Source organism: Eptesicus fuscus, chromosome 12 (genome assembly GCF_027574615.1).
Source record: "Eptesicus fuscus isolate TK198812 chromosome 12, DD_ASM_mEF_20220401, whole genome shotgun sequence".
In the NCBI taxonomy this organism is placed as follows: Eukaryota; Metazoa; Chordata; class Mammalia; order Chiroptera; family Vespertilionidae; genus Eptesicus; species Eptesicus fuscus.
The window spans coordinates 59,128,658-59,146,663 of record NC_072484.1 but is presented as its reverse complement, the minus strand read 5'-3'; the positions used below and the strand labels follow the sequence as shown (position 1 = coordinate 59,146,663).

At 40.3% G+C, this 18,006-nt stretch overlaps 1 protein-coding gene across 4 annotated transcripts in view; it reads left to right on the top strand.

Moving 5' to 3' along the window:
* L3MBTL4 (L3MBTL histone methyl-lysine binding protein 4) overlaps positions 1–18,006 on the top strand; it is a 323,126-nt gene that overhangs the window by 163,155 nt on the left and 141,965 nt on the right. For all 4 annotated transcript variants that reach the window (XM_054724420.1, XM_054724421.1, XM_054724422.1 and 1 more), the window contains exon 13: positions 741–855. In XM_054724420.1, coding sequence (XP_054580395.1) covers positions 741–855 — 115 coding nt within the window. The remainder of the gene's footprint in view (positions 1–740; positions 856–18,006) is intronic.

Here is an 18,006-nt window from a genome sequence, read left to right as displayed (position 1 = left end):
GGAACAAAGAGGGGCATCTGTAATAATCTCAACAATAAAGATTTTTTAAAAAGTGAAAAAAAGTATTTTTCACAAATTGGACTTTATTTTAATCTTATTATTCTCAGACTTGTTTGTATGTGTCATGTGTATTTTATAGGTAAGATGCATACATTGATAACCAAAAAGATCGGTGGACCTGGGCCCAATCTCTTCCTCGGGTTTTCTGAAACCTTACACATTGTTTTATAATAGCTATTAGATAACTATCAATCCTTTTACCTCAGTAGCACATTTTATCAGCTCTCTTTGCCTTCTTTATTCCATTTTTTTAGGATTTTGAAATGCATTGCTTCCTTTTACTCTAATCTGTTCACCTCCTATCTGCATATGGCTTGTACTGATGTCAGGTGGTGACTCTTATTGATGATGCTGACATGGTTCTTTCAGTGGCTACCAGGACAGAGAATATGCTTACAATATTTCTTAGTTGGTAAAATGGATTGGTCTTATTTCTTCAAGTTCTAATCAATCCTGATAGATTTTTTTGTTTACCAATTTTTTTAAATTCTTGGGTTTGGGGGGAAGGCACAATAGCCTTTGGTTGCTAGAGTAGAAGGCTATGTGATAGCACATTTTAAATGTAGTTTCAGCTATAATGTGTGTTTAATAAAATTTCATTCTCAATTTTGGATATCTTTTTTCCAATATTTTGATATGGAGATAGTGAAACTAATTACTAAATACTAATTATTCAACAGGTTCATTTTGATGGCTGGGACCACAAATATGACTATTGGATGGATGTAGACAGCCCTGACATTCACCCAATTGGATGGTGTGACGTAACAGGGCATCCACTAGAAGTGCCACATCGTGAGTATTTTCTCTTTGTTGTTGCTTTTAAAATACTTAGCCTGAATTCCTACCTTAATGCTGTGTTTTTTTCATGACATTATAAATACTTGAAAGCTAAATATAGATAGGTCAATTGATTAGTCATCACTAGAGCTACACTGAAAGCCATTTACTGGCAATCATGCTTCATATAAATGAAAAGTTATAATCATTAAAAACTTATTTTGATGGTGTTATCTAAAAGAATCTTCAGCCCAACCGGCATGGCTCAGTGAATATTGACCTATAAAACAGGAGGTCACGGTTCAATTTATGGTCAGGGTACATTCCCAGGTTTGCAGGCTCAATCCCCAGTGTGGGCTGTGCAGGAGGCAGCCAATCAATGAGTCTCTCATCATTGATGTTTCTCTATCTCTCTCTATCTCTCTCTCTCTCTTTTCCTCTCTAAATAAAAAATATATATGTATTGGAAAAATAAATAAATAAATAAATAAAATAATCTTCATTTTTTAGATTTCAGTTTAGAAAATGGAGCCAGGCTTAAATCCATCTAATTTTGACCATTGCTTTTAGCTGGAGTATGTTTTGTTTTTTAAAAATTCCATCTTAATTTCACTTATAGAATAAATTTCAAAATGTTTTAGAAAAAAACAAATATTTTAAATTTCAGCATTTAAAAATAGTTGTAAAAATTTTATATAACCTCTATTTTACTGCTCTGTTTACTATTTCTGTCTTTCAGGCTACTTAAAGTTAAGGAGGAAATTAACCACTCTAAATTCTAATGAACCTCAAACCAAAATATCTTATTCTTTTGTCTGAAGGATTCTTCTGATCAGAATAGGCTGCCATGACTAACAACCAGTTTTAGGCACACATGCAAGCAGCTGCATTGTTGTGTGTTTTGTTCGCTCACTGCTTCTGTTGCTCTCCTTTTGGCTTCTTGGGATGAAGCTAGCAAATTTTTCTGTTAATGAAGATATCTTACATTGATAGAACCCAATGATGCTTGAACCTTAAAGCCAAAAGGACTACATTTTTGAAGGAATTCCTTAACTTCTTGTAGAAATGAGAAGAGTCCCTGATAATATGGCAAGCATTTTTACATTTGCTAGATTCTTCCAAAGCCACAAAATCAACACGGTACAGGTCCTTGTGTAAGTTGCAGTGCTTTGTAAAGCACAGGATCTGTACACAGAGTACAGCGCAGGGAGTCATGCTCAGTTCCACGCTGGGAGAAGAGTATAAGCATTTGTGCTTTGTGGTTTCTTTGACCATGCTTTATATTTTCCCAAATTTCACACCCCAGCATTCTGGGGAAATGGTCTCACTTTATGTTATCTCCCTCCCCCATACCCACATGTACACCTCAGTCTCTCATTCCAGTAACTTTCTTAAGTAGGAATGATTTCAACAAAGGTAGAAATGGATCAGCATTTCAGGTATAGGGACAGCTCTCTTCACTGATTAATTGCCTCTTCCTTTGCCAAGCTGCTTAATGGACTTCTTGACCTGAATGTCTCATAAGCATCCTGAAGCCTACGGATGCTTATCTCAAACATGAATATCATCCCAAACCAAAAACTTGTTTTTTGTTGTTGTTGTTCCTACTTGCTTCCAAAGCTCCTACTTCTTATTCAAAGTCATTCTGGACTCCACTTCATCCTTACCCCTTCATCATCCCACACATACGACCAGTCATTACTTCTTGCTGATACTCTTTTTTTAATTTCTCTAGAATCCATCTTTGACCTGCACTCCTCCCTTCCAACACCATTGCACTATTTGCACTCTCATCATAGTTAGAAATGAGTGTATGGATGAGTTGCACAGATCATCCTGAATAGCCTAGAATGGATCTAAAAATTCAAGTTCTGGAGGCAACATAGCCTAGTTATTAAAAGTGTGAAATGTAGAATCTGAATGCTTGGGTTTGAATGGCAGTTTTACTGCTTGTTGAGCATGTGCCTCTCTGTGCCTCACCTATAAAATGGAGGTGATATTAGTATGTCTATTTCATATATTTATAATAATGAGATAGGGTAAACATATGCATAACATGTTAAAGACTACCTGACCTATAGTATGTGCTCAATTAATGCTAGCCGCTTTCAGCAAATTGTATAACATTCTATAGATTTACATTTTTATATACAACTGTATATTATTAAGGATTACAATATTCAGAATTGTGCTGAAATTAGTATCTGACTGGAGTTTCCAAAATATTTTACTTCAGTTTTTTTCTGAAATTTCATGTGTTAGCAATATTATAAGATTTCTATTTTGAGTACTCACACTCAGGGGATTGGAATCCCTATAATTTGGGGGGAAGATAACTTGTAATTGGCTGTCTTCAATTGGTCATGATAGTCTGTTAGTGCTGTGCTTGCTTTTTTGTTATAAATTTGTTTAGATTAATCATTATTAATATGGTTTATTATAGGTTGTTCAGCTAACCCTATGGTTTATAACTATTCATATGTTCATCAGTAGTCTTATTAATTTTTAAATACATAGACTTCAAGACATATATGGTTCAATATATACCATTCATGAAAAAATACACAAAACCACACACACAAACAGAGTTCTGCTCCAAAATTTATTTGTCACTGAAAATTTCTCCCACTGGAAAGTAGAAAAAAAAAAATGTTTAGTCTAGGTTCTACAACAAAACCAAGTTTGAAAGTCTAGCATTGACTGTTGTAACAAGTTCCTGTTTTTGTTACTTCTTCCTTATAATAGTCTAGGTAAAACCGAAATGATACCTCATTTTCTCCATAATAATAATATTCAATAATTTATAATATTCGATCATTAAGGCCTAATATAGAAGTTCTCAAAACAGTAACTGGTGATCATGAAAACCTTTTGAGCATAAAAATTTGAATGTTCTCATTCATCTGGGAAGAGCACCAGTTTGTATGGCCAAGTGATGACAATTACCCCTTAGCTGCCATTCCCAGCCACAGATGCTCACCTGCAGGTTTCCCTGTATTCCTCTGCCAGATGAAACTTTCCTTTTCTTGTACCATGAAGGCATAATTTGTTTCTCTAATGTATAGCCCTTCATGGTGGACTTTTTCTACACTTAGAATCCAAATTAAATACTTAAGATGTAGCACTATTAAGTTGTTAAGAGCTTTCTGTCATGCTTTGCATTCCATGAGTATCTTTACAAAGATATAAAAATGTCCTAGCTGGTTTGGCTCAGTGGATAGAGCATCTGCCTGTGAAGTGAAGGTTCCTGGGATAGATTCTGGTCAAGGGCACATACCCGGGTTGCAGGCTCGATCCCCAGTAGGGGACATGCAGGAGGCAGCCAATCAGATTATCTTTCATCGTTGATGTTTCTATCTCTCTATCCTCCCTTCCTCTCTGAAATCAATAAAAATATATTTTTAAAAAAGATATAAAAACATCAAAAGCAAAAACGCCATGCTTACCTTGGTCATCTACTTGATTTTGGGGGCGGGGGGCAATCTCTTTAGTCATATCATTGGGAAACTGTAATCCCAGTCACATTTGATGATAAATTTATTTAAATAGAGCTCATTTCTTTTCCTTTATTGTTAGTTATACTCCCACAGATTACCTACTCCATTGAGCAGAGGATGGCCAGTAGCTCTTGCTTTGGAAATTAACCAAGCTTGGATATGATCGACTTCGGAGTTAGAAAAACTTGGATATAAATTCTGTTCTGCTCTGACTGACTCCATGCCTTTGTGCAAGTCACTTTACCTCTGGGACTTGCAGGCTTGTGACATTAAATGCGTTAATGGCTGTTTTTGGTTATTAGAGACACAGTAGCCCCACAGTAAATAGCAGGGCTGGGTGAAGAGTACAGTAACATTTGCTTCCCATGCCAACGTTTCTTTTCATTGATCCAGAAAATTAGGAGTTGACTTTATTTCCTAGAACTTATACAACCAGTATGGCTTTTTCCTAGGTACTTGTTATAATCACACTATCCATGAAGGGTTGCTGATCTCTGAGCAAATATTGAATAACACTTAGGACAGTTCAAAACATTTAGCATTATTGACTTAAGCTTAGGATAAATAGGTCCTACAAGCCCCATTAAACTAAGAACTAAAGAACTATGCTGTTCTTTTAATAAAAAATCCTGAATATATCGCTGCAAATTTGTACCCAATCCCATATGTGGGTTTTTTCCTCACACCAAGCAATTCTCTGACACCAGTTGGATATCCTACAGTTCAGTTCATTCTGACACTGTCTACCTGAAAATAGTGTTGGATTCCATAGGTGAAGGGCTTAGTCCCACAAGACTGTCCCCGCTTCAGATGTCAGTCACAAGTTCAAATTGTTAACTTTGCTTATAAAAAAACTGACTATACATCATAGGTTTCCATGACCCCCACCATGAGTTCAATTAAGGTTCTTGAGCAGCACATAGAATTCAGGAAACTAGTTATGAAGTAATATACAGGGTGAGGTCCTGAACAAAGGAGGTTCTGTCCTCATGGCCCAGCATGGTGGCACATGGTTACACTCTGTTGTACTAACCCAGAAGGGCTCCTACCCGGTCCTCCTGGGTTTTTATGGAGCCTTTATTACATAGGTATGATTGATTAAATTGTTGTCCACTGGAGATTGAACTGTATCCAGCCCCGCTCCCCTCCCTAATGGTCTAGGGTGGGACTGAAGTTTCCAACCCTATAATTACATGGTTGGCTCCATAGGCAACCAGCCCTCACCCCTACGAGCTTTCCAAAAGTCATCATCTCATTAACATACAAAAGACACTTATTATTCTCAACACAGGAAATTCAAGAATTTTAGGAGTTCTGTGCCAGGCTGGGTATATATTTCTTATTATAGATAACAATATCACAATTGTAAATATACCACCAGTGAAATAAAATTATTCTCACTGAATTGTTTAGTAGCTTTCTAGTTGTCAAATCAAATGGATTTAACCGGTTCTAATAGGAGCCTTCTCTGTTAAGCACAATTCACCATTTCTTTGTCCCTGTTTTAGGCAGTCCACTTTCTTTGGGTCTCCTTTTGCCTTGCTTCTCAGACCGTACAGAGGGCTGCTCTGCCTCTGGAGAGGATGTGTCTTCACTTCCTCTAGCCTTGGGCCAACAAGATGAAGTCATTTCTAGTCAAGAGTCACCTGGTCTCCAAAAGTTTGTCTGATGTCCTTGAGGAGATGAATTTTCTCTTTGCCCTTATCATCCTACAGTATGTTGTCCTCTCCTTGTTTTGTTATTTATTTATTTATTTGTCACTCTTGTGCCCAGAACCCTCCAAATGCTTCTTGGCTCACAAAGAGTTTGTTCCAAAGCTCTTCCTCTCACTCACAAGCCCTCTGCAATCTGACCAGTGGGAGCTCCCTAGCAAGGGTTTGTATTCTTGTCCTTGCTCACTCAGGGCTCTTCCCAGCATACCAGCATGCTTCCACGTCTGCTCCTGCTGTGCCCTTAACTTGGAACCTGTGTCCCCTGTGCTCCCAAGGCTTGTTCAGAGGGTCCCTCCCAGAGATGCCTTCTCTGTTGAGCTGTTTACAAGACAAGGGCCCTGCCATTCTTTAGCTCTGTTAGCTGCCTTTGTGTTTCTTAATGACAGTTCTCACAGGCTGATATGAGATGATAAGCTCATTTGTTTCTGTTTTCATCCTTCTCCCTTACTAGAATACTTCTCCTGGTGACAGGGACCTCATGTTGCTGGTGACCTACCACTTCCTGCCATGGGTTGCCTGGCTCAGACTGTGCTCTCCACACAGCATAGGCTCTCAGTGAATATTTGTCCAATTTGCTTGCTATTTTCCTACTCCCTGCATTTTATAAATGTAATCTGTCTATATTTCACCCTACCTACTCCTTCAGCCCTTGTCTTAAATACACTTTTAGAAATGATAGTTAAAAAGAGTAAAATACCTGACTGCATGGAAATGTTTTTTTAATGTTTTCAGGTAGGGATAGAATAATAAAATAAAATTATGACAGGTCCCAATGCTTCTAAGGGAGATATAGCTGGAGACAAAAAAGAAAACCAAACCAGGAAACATTTTTTAATTAAGTGTAGACTTGGATGCGCCACTTGGTAACTGACTTTTCTCATCGGTATGTGTAAAGTGTTTGTTCTGAAATGACAAAGAGCAAACATAAAATGACAAGAACTGGTGGGGATGTTGAGTGACATAATGGGCTGCTGAGCCCTCCAGGGAGAGCCCCCCTGAAGGTGACCAGTTGTCAGACGAGGCTGGCCTCACTGTTTGTGCCATGAATACCAACCGCCACAAACTTGAGAGGAGCAGACTGCTCTCTCAGCTGAGGTATAAAAATAAGTAGATGTAGGAGAGAGGGTTTGATTCATATTCTCGAAAAGTGTGAACCAACCTAGAAAAAGTGCTTTATTTTTGGGAGACACCAAAGATGTGGATGTCGAACATAAAAGTGACACAATCCTCTGAGCTCATTAGGTCCCTGGAGACTTGGAGTTTGCCCAGCTTGTTGGAAACAAAGGTGGTCCAGGGCATAGTTAGAATGTATTTCCTGGTTTGCCTGAACCCTACAGTGTGTACATACTTTTATAATCATGTGAGGCTTCCCTCTCTGTCACCCCTTCTTTAGACTGGAAAGTGGGTGACCTAGCTGGTGTGAGGTTCCAGCCTTGGATAAGCCTGTGGCAGTGCAAAGTCTGGGCTTCCAGAAAGGGTGGCACCTCTATCTTCTCTGTCCAGAATGGAGGACTCTCTCTCTCACCCTGTAGTGTGGGGGACTCTCACCTTGTAGAGTGGGGGACTCTTTCTCACCCTGTAGAGTGGGGGACTCTTTCTCACCCTGTAGAGTGGGGGACTCTTTCTCACCCTATAGAGTGGGGGACTCTTTCTCACCCTGTAGAGTGGGGGACTCTTTCTCACCCTGTAGAGTGGGGGACTCTCACCTTGTAGAGTGGGGGACTCTTTCTCATCCTGTAGAGTAGGGGACTCTTTCTCATCCTGTAGAGTGGGGGACTCTTTCTCACCCTGTAGAGTGGGGGACTCTTTCTCACCCTGTAGAGTGGGGGACTCTTTCTCACCCTGTAGAGTGGGGGACTCTTTCTCACCCTGTAGAGTGGGGGACTCTTTCTCACCCTGTAGAGTGGGGGACTCTTTCTCATCCTGTAGAGTGGGGGACTCTTTCTCACCCTGTAGAGTGGGGGACTCTTTCTCACCCTGTAGAGTGGGGGACTCTCACCTTGTAGAGTGGGGGACTCTTTCTCACCCTGTAGAGTGGGGGACATTTTCTCATCCTGTAGAGTGGGGGACTCTCACCTTGTAGAGTGGGGGACTCTTTCTCACCCTGTAGAGTGGGGGACTCTTTCTCACCCTGTAGAGTGGGGGACTCTTTCTCACCCTGTAGAGTGGGGGACTCTTTCTCACCCTGTAGAGTGGGGGACTCTTTCTCATCCTGTAGAGTGGGGGACTCTCTCTCACCCTATAGAGTGGGGGACTCTCACCTTGTAGAGTAGGGGACTCTTTCTCATCCTGTAAAGTGGGGGACTCTCTCTCACCCTATAGAGTGGGGGACTCTCACCTTGTAGAGTAGGGGACTCTTTCTCATCCTGTAGAGTGGGGGACTCTCTCTCTCATCCTGTAGAGTGGGGGACTCTTTCTCATCCTGTAGAGTGGGGGACTCTTTCTCATCCTGTAGAGTGGGGGACATTTTCTCATCCTGTAGAGTGGGGGACTCTCACCCTGTAGAGTGGGGGACTCTTTCTCACCCTGTAGAGTGGGGGACTCTTTCTCACCCTGTAGAGTGGGGGACTCTTTCTCACCCTGTAGAGTGGGGGACTCTTTCTCACCCTGTAGAGTGGGGGACTCTTTCTCATCCTGTAGAGTGGGGGACTCTCTCTCACCCTATAGAGTGGGGGACTCTCACCTTGTAGAGTAGGGGACTCTTTCTCATCCTGTAAAGTGGGGGACTCTTTCTCACCCTATAGAGTGGGGGACTCTCACCCTGTAGAGTGGGGACTCTTTCTCATCCTGTAGAGTGGGGGACTCTCACCCTGTAGAGTGGGGGACTCTTTCTCACCCTATAGAGTGGGGGACTCTCTCTCACCCTATAGAATGGGGGATTCTCTCTCACTTTGTAGAATGGAGGACTTTTTCTCACCCTGTAGAATTCATCTCAAATGATTTCTTCTGAGGAATGCTTTCCTGGGCCACATTATCTAAAAACAGCCACCACTATTATATTTTGTTTCACAACTTCCTTTTCTCACAATATGTATTACTTTAATCATCTGTTTCTCAGCTTTTTATCAGTAGTGCTTATGAGACTGTAGGCTTCATGAATGGAGGGTCGATGAGTATTGAATCTGTCATCATTTCTCTAGTGTTTGGCTTCCAATAAATATTTTTTATATTCATTTCTCTATCTAAGGATTGATTGATCACTTATGCCAAAACATGCATCTCTAGTGGCCGCCTTGGGCTCTCACCTACAACCTTCATGAAGTGAATTATTGAGTTGTAGCTATGGAATTAGTCTAGTCAGGACTAGTGGTAAAGACATGGGCCAAACACTTCTCATTACTAACAAAGGAACCTTTCATCAATAAAAAGTTGACTGGCAGAAAAAGGAAGTTTTCTAGCTGGCTTGCATGTCTAAATAACATGGTCATTGTTCTTTCTTTAGTTTATTTTTGATTTGTATTTAGAACTAATTAGGATACTTGATTACAAAGTAAGTTAAATGAAGCATTATTATGAAGTTAAAGTATATATAAGTAAAATAGGAATATAAAGTATAATAATATGTATAGCCTTTCTAATTAAAGACCTTAAGAACAGGCTAATTTATTTAACTGTTAAACAAGCAAAATAGACCATAACTTGATAAAAAGATATAGTGAATTTTTATCTCATTTGTTTCATTACACAGCAGATGTATAACAGAATGACTTGTAAATGCACCATATGGCCTAATGCATTGTTTATCCTGTTAAGTGAGATGAAATTCATTAATCTACATTAAGAAATGAATAATGAATAAAGCCCTCTTTGATGAGCATTTGGGGTCCTGTTGAATTAGAAAAGTTTTATTTCATCAGAGATGGAAGTTCACTTAGATTATAAAGTAAGAGTTAATGCAATTATAGCCTAGATGTGGAATGAAACTATGATGGATAGATGTCATTTAGAGGGGGAAAAATGGAGTTTGTTAACTTAAGTAACAACACATTCTCAATTTTACTCTGTTTTAAAGATAATTTCGTAAGGAATCTTAGTACTTGTTCTTCCAAAATACAGCAAGCAAGTAATCAGCAGTGCTTTAAGAGTCCCTAAGTAGTCATTGACTTAATAGACAATTACAGCGCATTGTGTGTGTTTTTTTTTAAAGTTAGCTATTTTAGAAGTCCCTAATTACAGATTTGCATGCTAGAAATATCAAGGAAAAATAATACATTTCAAAATGTACTTACAGTCTAAATTATATTATGTTTTAAATGGTCCTTGTTGAAGTCTTATCCTGTGTGCTCTGCCTTCTGGAGGTGTGAAGGCAGAACTCATTTACTTGGTTCTAAAAGTTAGTCTTTGAAATCCTAGTGGCAGCTCAGAACAATTTTACAGGTTATGTTCCCATCATAGCTAGATGACTTTGCTTGCTGCTGTTCAGTGGAGATGGAATGTAACAAGGTGTGTGAGTATTAGTCCTCCCATTACAGACATTGGTAGGTTGTATCTAAACAAGGTACAGCTCTGTGCAAAGTTACATACATTTAAAACAAATACACACTAACTTCTCAAAGTCATGGACTGACTCAATAGTTTGACAGTAAACTGAAATAGATTATTATCCTGTCCCAGTCAATGAGTAACATCTGGCCAGATTGTGGACAGCAGCATACATGCTTTGCCATTTATTTCAAACCAAAAAGTAAAAATTAGAATTTCTTTCTGAGCAAAGCAATGAGTTTCACTTCAACACATAAGATAATGATGGCAAAATAATTTGCACAAGTCTTTGGGCTAACAGCTCTCTGCACCTGTGCATCCAGCACTGGTGAGTATAGATCTTTCTCATGATCTGCTCACAGGTTGACATATTTAAGAGCTCCTCACCCTTGCAGCTGCAGATGCAAAGCCAGAGCTACATGGACCAGCCAGTAGCCTCCCCCTGCTATATTTGAACGTCTTCTGCTACATCTCATCCTCCCTGGAGCATTCTTTAGACTATTTTTAATTTTACTTGTATCGTTCCTTCAGAAATGTTATCTATATGTAATGTTATTTCTATAATCATCAAATAGTTGAAATCCATTCATTGTGAGAGGCACAGTGCTGATAGCATATCATACTGGCATTACATCCCAGTAATGCATACCTTCTGCATTACTGACCTTCCCTTTTAAGACATCCTTCCCCTTTAATAATCATACATTCTTCATAATGCTCCTTTCCTCGACTATTTTCCTAACCATTAAAATCATTTATGATCTAAGGAATTGTAAAACAGAGTAAAAGAAATAGTTTTCACCCAGCCAGTGTGGCTCAATGGTTGAGCATTAACCTATTACCAGGAGGTCAGGGTTGGATTCCCCATCATGGCACATGCCCGGGTTGCAGGCTCAATCCCGACTAGGGGGCATGCAGGAGGCAGCCGATCAGTGATTCTCTATCATTGATATTTCTCTCTCTCTTTCCCTCTCCCTTCCTCTCTGAAATCAATAAAAGTATATTTTAAAAAGTAAATACAGTTTTTGCAAGTTTTCATTCTTTTTTTTAGTTGAATTTATTTGGATGACATTAGATAATAAAATTATATAGGTTTCAAGCATACAGTTCTATAATACATCATCTGTATGTTGCATTGTGTATTTACCACTCAAAAGTCAGTTCTCCTTCTGTCACCATATATTTTGCCTTCTTTTATTTAATTTATCTTTATTGTTGAAAGTATTAAAGATGTCTCCCCCATTGACCCCCTTTACCGCACTCCTGTCCCCCAGGCCTTCACTGCACTATTTTCTGTGTCCATGGGTTATGCATATATGCATACAAAGTCTTTGGTTAAATTTTTCCTGCCCCCTCTCCCCCCTTCTCTCTGAGATTCATCCATCTTTCTCCCATGCTTCTACATCTCTGTATCTATTTTGTTCATCATTATATTTTGTTCAGTAGATTCCGCATATGAGTGAGATCATGTGATACTTGTCTTTCTCTGACTAGCTTATTATTTTGCCTTCTTTATCTTTATTACCTTGCCCAATCACCTTTTTCTATTGGTGTCCACCAAACTACTGGCTGTGTCTATGAGGTTTTTCTTGTTTGCTTGTCTTGTTTGTTCATTAATGCTTTCAGTTTTATATACCACATATGAATGAAATTATATGGTTCTTGCCTTTTTTCCATCTGACTTATTTCACATAACATGATATTCTATAGATCCATCCATCTCCCCTGGCTTCAGATTACACTACAAAGCAATAATAATCAAAATAGTATCATATTTGCAAAAAAGCAAGTTTTCATTCTTTAATGTGCAGCTTGTTTAATATCTCCAACCAAATGTTATACAATGCCAGGCAGCCATGGAAAATTCAGCAACAGTGGACTCACATCTTGTTCTAGGGTTAGCTTCTAAATTCAGCAAGTAAGGCAAAAAATGTTTTCAGTCACAGTTATTGCAAACTGTCTCAGTAAGCCCAGCACATGGGGTTATCCACTGTTACTGAACTGAACAGTCAGCGCCTGTTCAGCATTAGGTGACGTGTTGGTGAGCTGACGGTCATGCTGTATGAAAACCATATCTCATTTTAAATACTAGGAACATTGTGAGCTCAGGGATCCGCTCCCATTGGGAGGAGCACGAGGACTAGGAGAGTAGTGATGGTCTCTGACTCCCACATGTGCTCCTTACCACATCCATTGCTGATAGCATGGTGGGATCAGCCAGACTATTCTGTTCATTGTGTGCAGTTGGCTACCTTGACATTCATATCTACCCTTGCTATCCTTTAGAGCTAGGAATTGTTGATTAATAAAATTGTGTATATGAACATATAAAAGTTCCTATTATAGCAATTGCTTATTGGGCAGCATAGCAGAGTGAAAGAGTACAGATCTGTAAGTTAGGAACCTCAAGTTCTTGTCTAATCAACTGAAATATGGTTTTCTATCTGGCACAGATTATTTAACCTTCTAAAACTTTATTTCCTTATTTGCAAAATTAAGTGAATGGACTAGGTCAGTGGTTCCCAATCTGCATGGGGAATACTTAAGAAATAAGATGTGCAAGCTTACCTCCAGAATTCTGATTTTGTGGGACCTGAAAATTTATGTTTAAATATATCTGTCCTTCCTTCTTTGTATGCCAGTCATGGGACCTCTCTCCTTTCTCTAGTTGACTCTCAGGCTCTCCTGATCCTGCTGTGTCCATGGCCTCTGACCTGGCAGAGCCTGGTCTGCTATTGCCCTGCTGCTCCAGATTGGACTGAAATGGCAATCCCTGGGGCCCATGCTACCTTTGCTACCACAGAGCCATAGGCAAGCTAGAATCTGGATGGTTGGATCTTGTGATGGGAACCTTCTCCGAGTGGTTTGCCTTTATGTCTGTGATGAACATTGTTATGTGCTGTTTTGATCAGGCAACATGTAGGTCGTCTAGTCTGTGTCATGCATGGAGCTCCCTCGAGGGCAGCACTGACACTTGCAGTCAGTGAGGCCTGTCTTTCTCACTAAATTCTATAATCCAGACTAATTCAAAGCCGCTGGTGAAGAAACTCCTGCACGCTCCTGCTTCTTTCATTTCATCTAAGCATCGGTTACAGACATCAGGGAGAGGGAGAGAGAGAACAATTGAGAAGGGGAGAAGGGTGGTTTTGCAGCATTTTCATTTAGATTAGGTGGGAATAATCCATTTACATAAATCCAGTACCCAATTAGTCATTTTTAAAAAAAATCTGATCCTATATAATAAAAAGCTAATATGCTAATGAGACCAAACAGCAGAACAATCATCCGGACAACCTTCTGGACGACCTTCCGGAAGAAGCCTGGGGTGCAAGGGCCGGGGCTAAGAGGGCCGAGACCCTTGCATGAATTTCATGCATTGGGCCTTTGGTTTTATATAAAAGACAAACTAAAGGAGGTTCGGAACAAAGAAAGTAGTTTTAGGTTTTTTAAATGATCTTTGAGACAAAATTATTTAAAAGTTAAGGTTTAGAAGGAAGTCTATCTGTTTTGATTTCTTTCTTAAAAATAATGAAAAAAAAAAGAAGTAGGAAAGTCTAGTGAAATAGTGTTTATATGAATTACTTTTTGATGCCATATTACCTTCAGTTCCTCACAATAAATTTATCAGTTAGATGTAGGCTCAGTTTTATTTAGTTACATGTAAACTACATTTTTTAGTGAGCCAATAATCCCTAACTTAAGTTTTTTCTAGTCTTAAAATCCGGTGCTTCTGTCTTATCTACATGGACCTCTCCCAGTTTTTTCCTGCATAAATCAAGAGTGTAATTTTTCTGATTTTTTTCAAAGTTTAAAAACTGGGCAACAAAACAGGTTGGCAATTTATGAAGACCTATGCTATTTTGTAATATAAAAAGAGCCTAGTTTTGTCTATTTAAATAGTTATGATATAAGTGATGGTATAAATTCCTTACTTTATAATGCTAGCATGACATGTTTGAATGAGAGATATCTCAAATTAAATCTATATTTCTTCCTTTCTGTTTTAATGTCATTACAGCCACGTATTGGTTAATACCATCCATATAGTCCTCACTGTCTTGTCTCTAGACCTTTACAGCAACCAGAGAGAGGATGTTTCATCCAGATACCTCAGGTTGAATCATCCCATTTTCCAGAAAACCTATAGTCTCCCTGAAACTGTACCCATATTACACATGAGATCCTCTTGTTCTAGGATCCTTGTGCAATTATCCAATTACCCACCATATTATTCTTTCCCTATTTAAAGCTCAGCATGTGATAAATGCATTTTATCATATTTGCTAAGAAAATCTTTGCCAGCTGCTCTGCTGTCTTTTTTTAAATACTGAGCAAAGCCCAATATACCATGTTTCACTTTTTGTCCTCACTGCTCAGAAGCTCTGTCAGATCTGTGGAAGGAACCTCTAGAAAGCTGTCCATTGCTTTTGCCCTCTTTTCTTACCAGGCCTGTTCCTGTCTGTTCCAGGCACCCAGCCCTGCTCACAGCCACTGACTCCCTACCTTCACGTGCTTCCTCTGTGAATGATGCGGTTTTTCCTGGCTTTCCTCTTACTCCCCAAGCTGCTCCTTTTGGGCCCCTTTCTCATGCTTTCTTGTCTCTACATATTGTGCTTCCCAGGGCTCAGTCTTCAGGCTTCTTTTCTGTAGGAGTGGAATTAGTATTGTTTTCATATTCACTGGTCCTTCAGGACTCTAGCACACTTCTGAATGTTTTCCTGTGATAGGTGGATGGTTAATTTACCTTCCTCTACTAATATTGACATTGTTATCTTTAATGTTTTTTTCTGAATCACCAAGTAAGTATAACATCCATAGTTTTAGTAACCTTTTAAAAATTCTTTTGCACTTTCATTTCAGAAAATTATTGTTTTATTTTATTTATATATCATGAAACCTGACAGTCTGAAACCCAGTACAAGCAAACATGGTGTTTGGTTACACTATTTCTTCTCCTTTTTGATAAATTCATTGTTATATCACAATGGCTATTTATTGTCCCCAATTTTATTAGGAGACGGAGAATAAGTATGATTAACCTATAATATTAGTTTGAAAGATATGCTCATTATTTGCATTCTCCAACAGTCAAGTGTAATTATTTCATTAAATCTTCTTAGCAAACTATAATATAAATTTCCTGGGTATGGGGTGGAAAAGAAAATAAGCTACTAATACAAAAGTTTCCAATTCAAAAAAAGATCATGAAAGCTTAATTATTTGAAATGAGAACATGTGCATATTTGAACAGTTTATTTTTTTCTCTAGATTCAATACTGTTGCATCCCTTGCTCCATTCTTAGTCTCAGCTGAGATCTTGCTGCCTATTTTGCTGCGAAAATAAATGCTCTCAGGGAGATATTGGTCACCCCCAACCCTGATCTCCCAGCACACCCTCCTCTGTACACGTGCCCCTGCCACTGAAGCTGGTGAGTCCCTGCTGTCAGCACTCAGTCCTCACTGGCCTCCAGCCTATCCCTGTGCGGCCACTCAAGAACCTTCCCATATAATGACACCCTGTCTCTATGTTATCAAATTTTCCTTCAACTGAAATATCCCTGTTATCACTCAAACAAAAACAATAATAACAATATATGCTTGACCACAAACCCACTTTTATACCATCCTTCATATAAAAAACTCACCAAAATAGTTTAAGCTATCATTCCCTCTTACCTCTGCCATTCTCCCTTGAACTTCAGTCAGGCTTGTTCCTGTCTGTTCCAGGCACCCAGCCCTGCTCACAGCCACTGACTCCCTACCTTCACGTGCTTCCTCTGTGAATGATGCGGGTTTTCCTGGCTTTCCTCTTACTCCCCCAGCTGCTCCTTTTGGGCCCCTTTCTCAGGCTTTCTTGTCTCTACATATTGTGTTTCCCAGGGCTCAGTCCTCAGGCTTCTTCTCTCCCCCAGGACACTAACTCACTATGGGACCTCATCTAGTCCTTGGCTTTCAATGCCAGTTGTGGATGTCATCGCTACATTGGCACCTCTAGTTCCACCACAATGCAGAGCTTGCCCAAGACCTTTACTGGTTTCCAGTGGAAGCAAATGCTTCTCAAAGAACAGGACCCCCGTATTTTCTCACTGATTCAGTCCCTCTCTATACTTCCCAGTGTCCTCACTCTAACGCAGAATACAAGGCAGACCCTTTCGCTCTGGCTCGTCTGATCTCTTGCACCCTATTCATTGTCCATGTCGCTCCAGCCACACCTGCCTTCCTGCTATTGTCCCAGAATATCTCATGCTTCCCTTCATGTAGGATCCTGTTCAAATGTCCAACTACTCTGCCTTAAATAGCATCGCACTCCCACCCCGTCACTTTCTCTTCCTCACCCACTTTATATATATCTTCCTGCCACCATCACTGTCTAACATTACAGTCTGCTTCTCATTTGATTGTTGATTCTGTCTTTGGCAACAGAAGGTAAGCTCTAAGGGGTCAGGCCTTTCTGTTGGGAATGCTGCCTTATCCTAGCACCTGGAATACTGTCTGGCATATAGCAGGCACTTAATATCTCCTTAAATGAGTGAATAAACCTCAGTGGCTAATTTATTTAGATAATAATAGTAAATAAAATATTTTAACTTGTCTGTGATCAGTGACATTTAAATCTGTTCCACTTTTCTGTTACATCCTCTAGTGGATAATATCACTCCATGCTAATGCCATCCTATGTAATAAAAGACCAGCCACCATAAGCATAACGACTGGAAGGACCAGAGACCAGAACCACCACGGCCCCTTGCAGGGCTGACCCCGCCCACAAGCAAGAGGTTAGAAGCCATCAAGCAGGCAGGCAGAGTAGTTAGGGGTGGTCAGGTAGGCAGACCAGAGGTTAGGGGTGATCAGTTAGGCAGGCAAGTGGTTAGGGCTGATCAGGTAGGCAGGCGAGTGGTTAAGGGCAGGCCATCAGGTAGTTGGATGGTCCCTCACAGGGCTGACCCCCCCCCCCCCGCAGCAAAGAAAGAGGGAGGCCCAGGCCACCTGTCACAACAACTCTGTGGCAGGTGTGCAGCCAGCCAGCATTCGCCCCGTAGAGGGAGGCCCAGGCCAGCCAGCTTTCGCGCCCCACACCTGTCACCTGCAGAGGGAGGCCACCAGTGGCAGGGGAGGGGAGGCAGTGCTGCACAGATGGCAAGCAGCGGCCGCGGGTGGGGCCAGCTGCCTGCATCAGGGGGAAGGAAAGCCCTGATAGGCCCTGATCTCAGGCCAGGCCTAGGGACCCTACCCGAGGGGTCCCGGATTGTGAGAGGGTGCAGGCTGGGCTTAGGGACCCAAATGCACAAATTTTCATGTGCCGGGCCTCTAGTTTGTCTATAAAACACCTCCCAAATGAATCAGGTTGAACTGCATGCTTTTTCTGCAGAGAGTGGATAGTGTTGAAATAAGGAGAAGAAGGCTGCTGCTGCTTGATCCTTACTTTCTGAAGCTGACCAGCACCAATCTGGAGCTCACATAGTATATCTTAATTT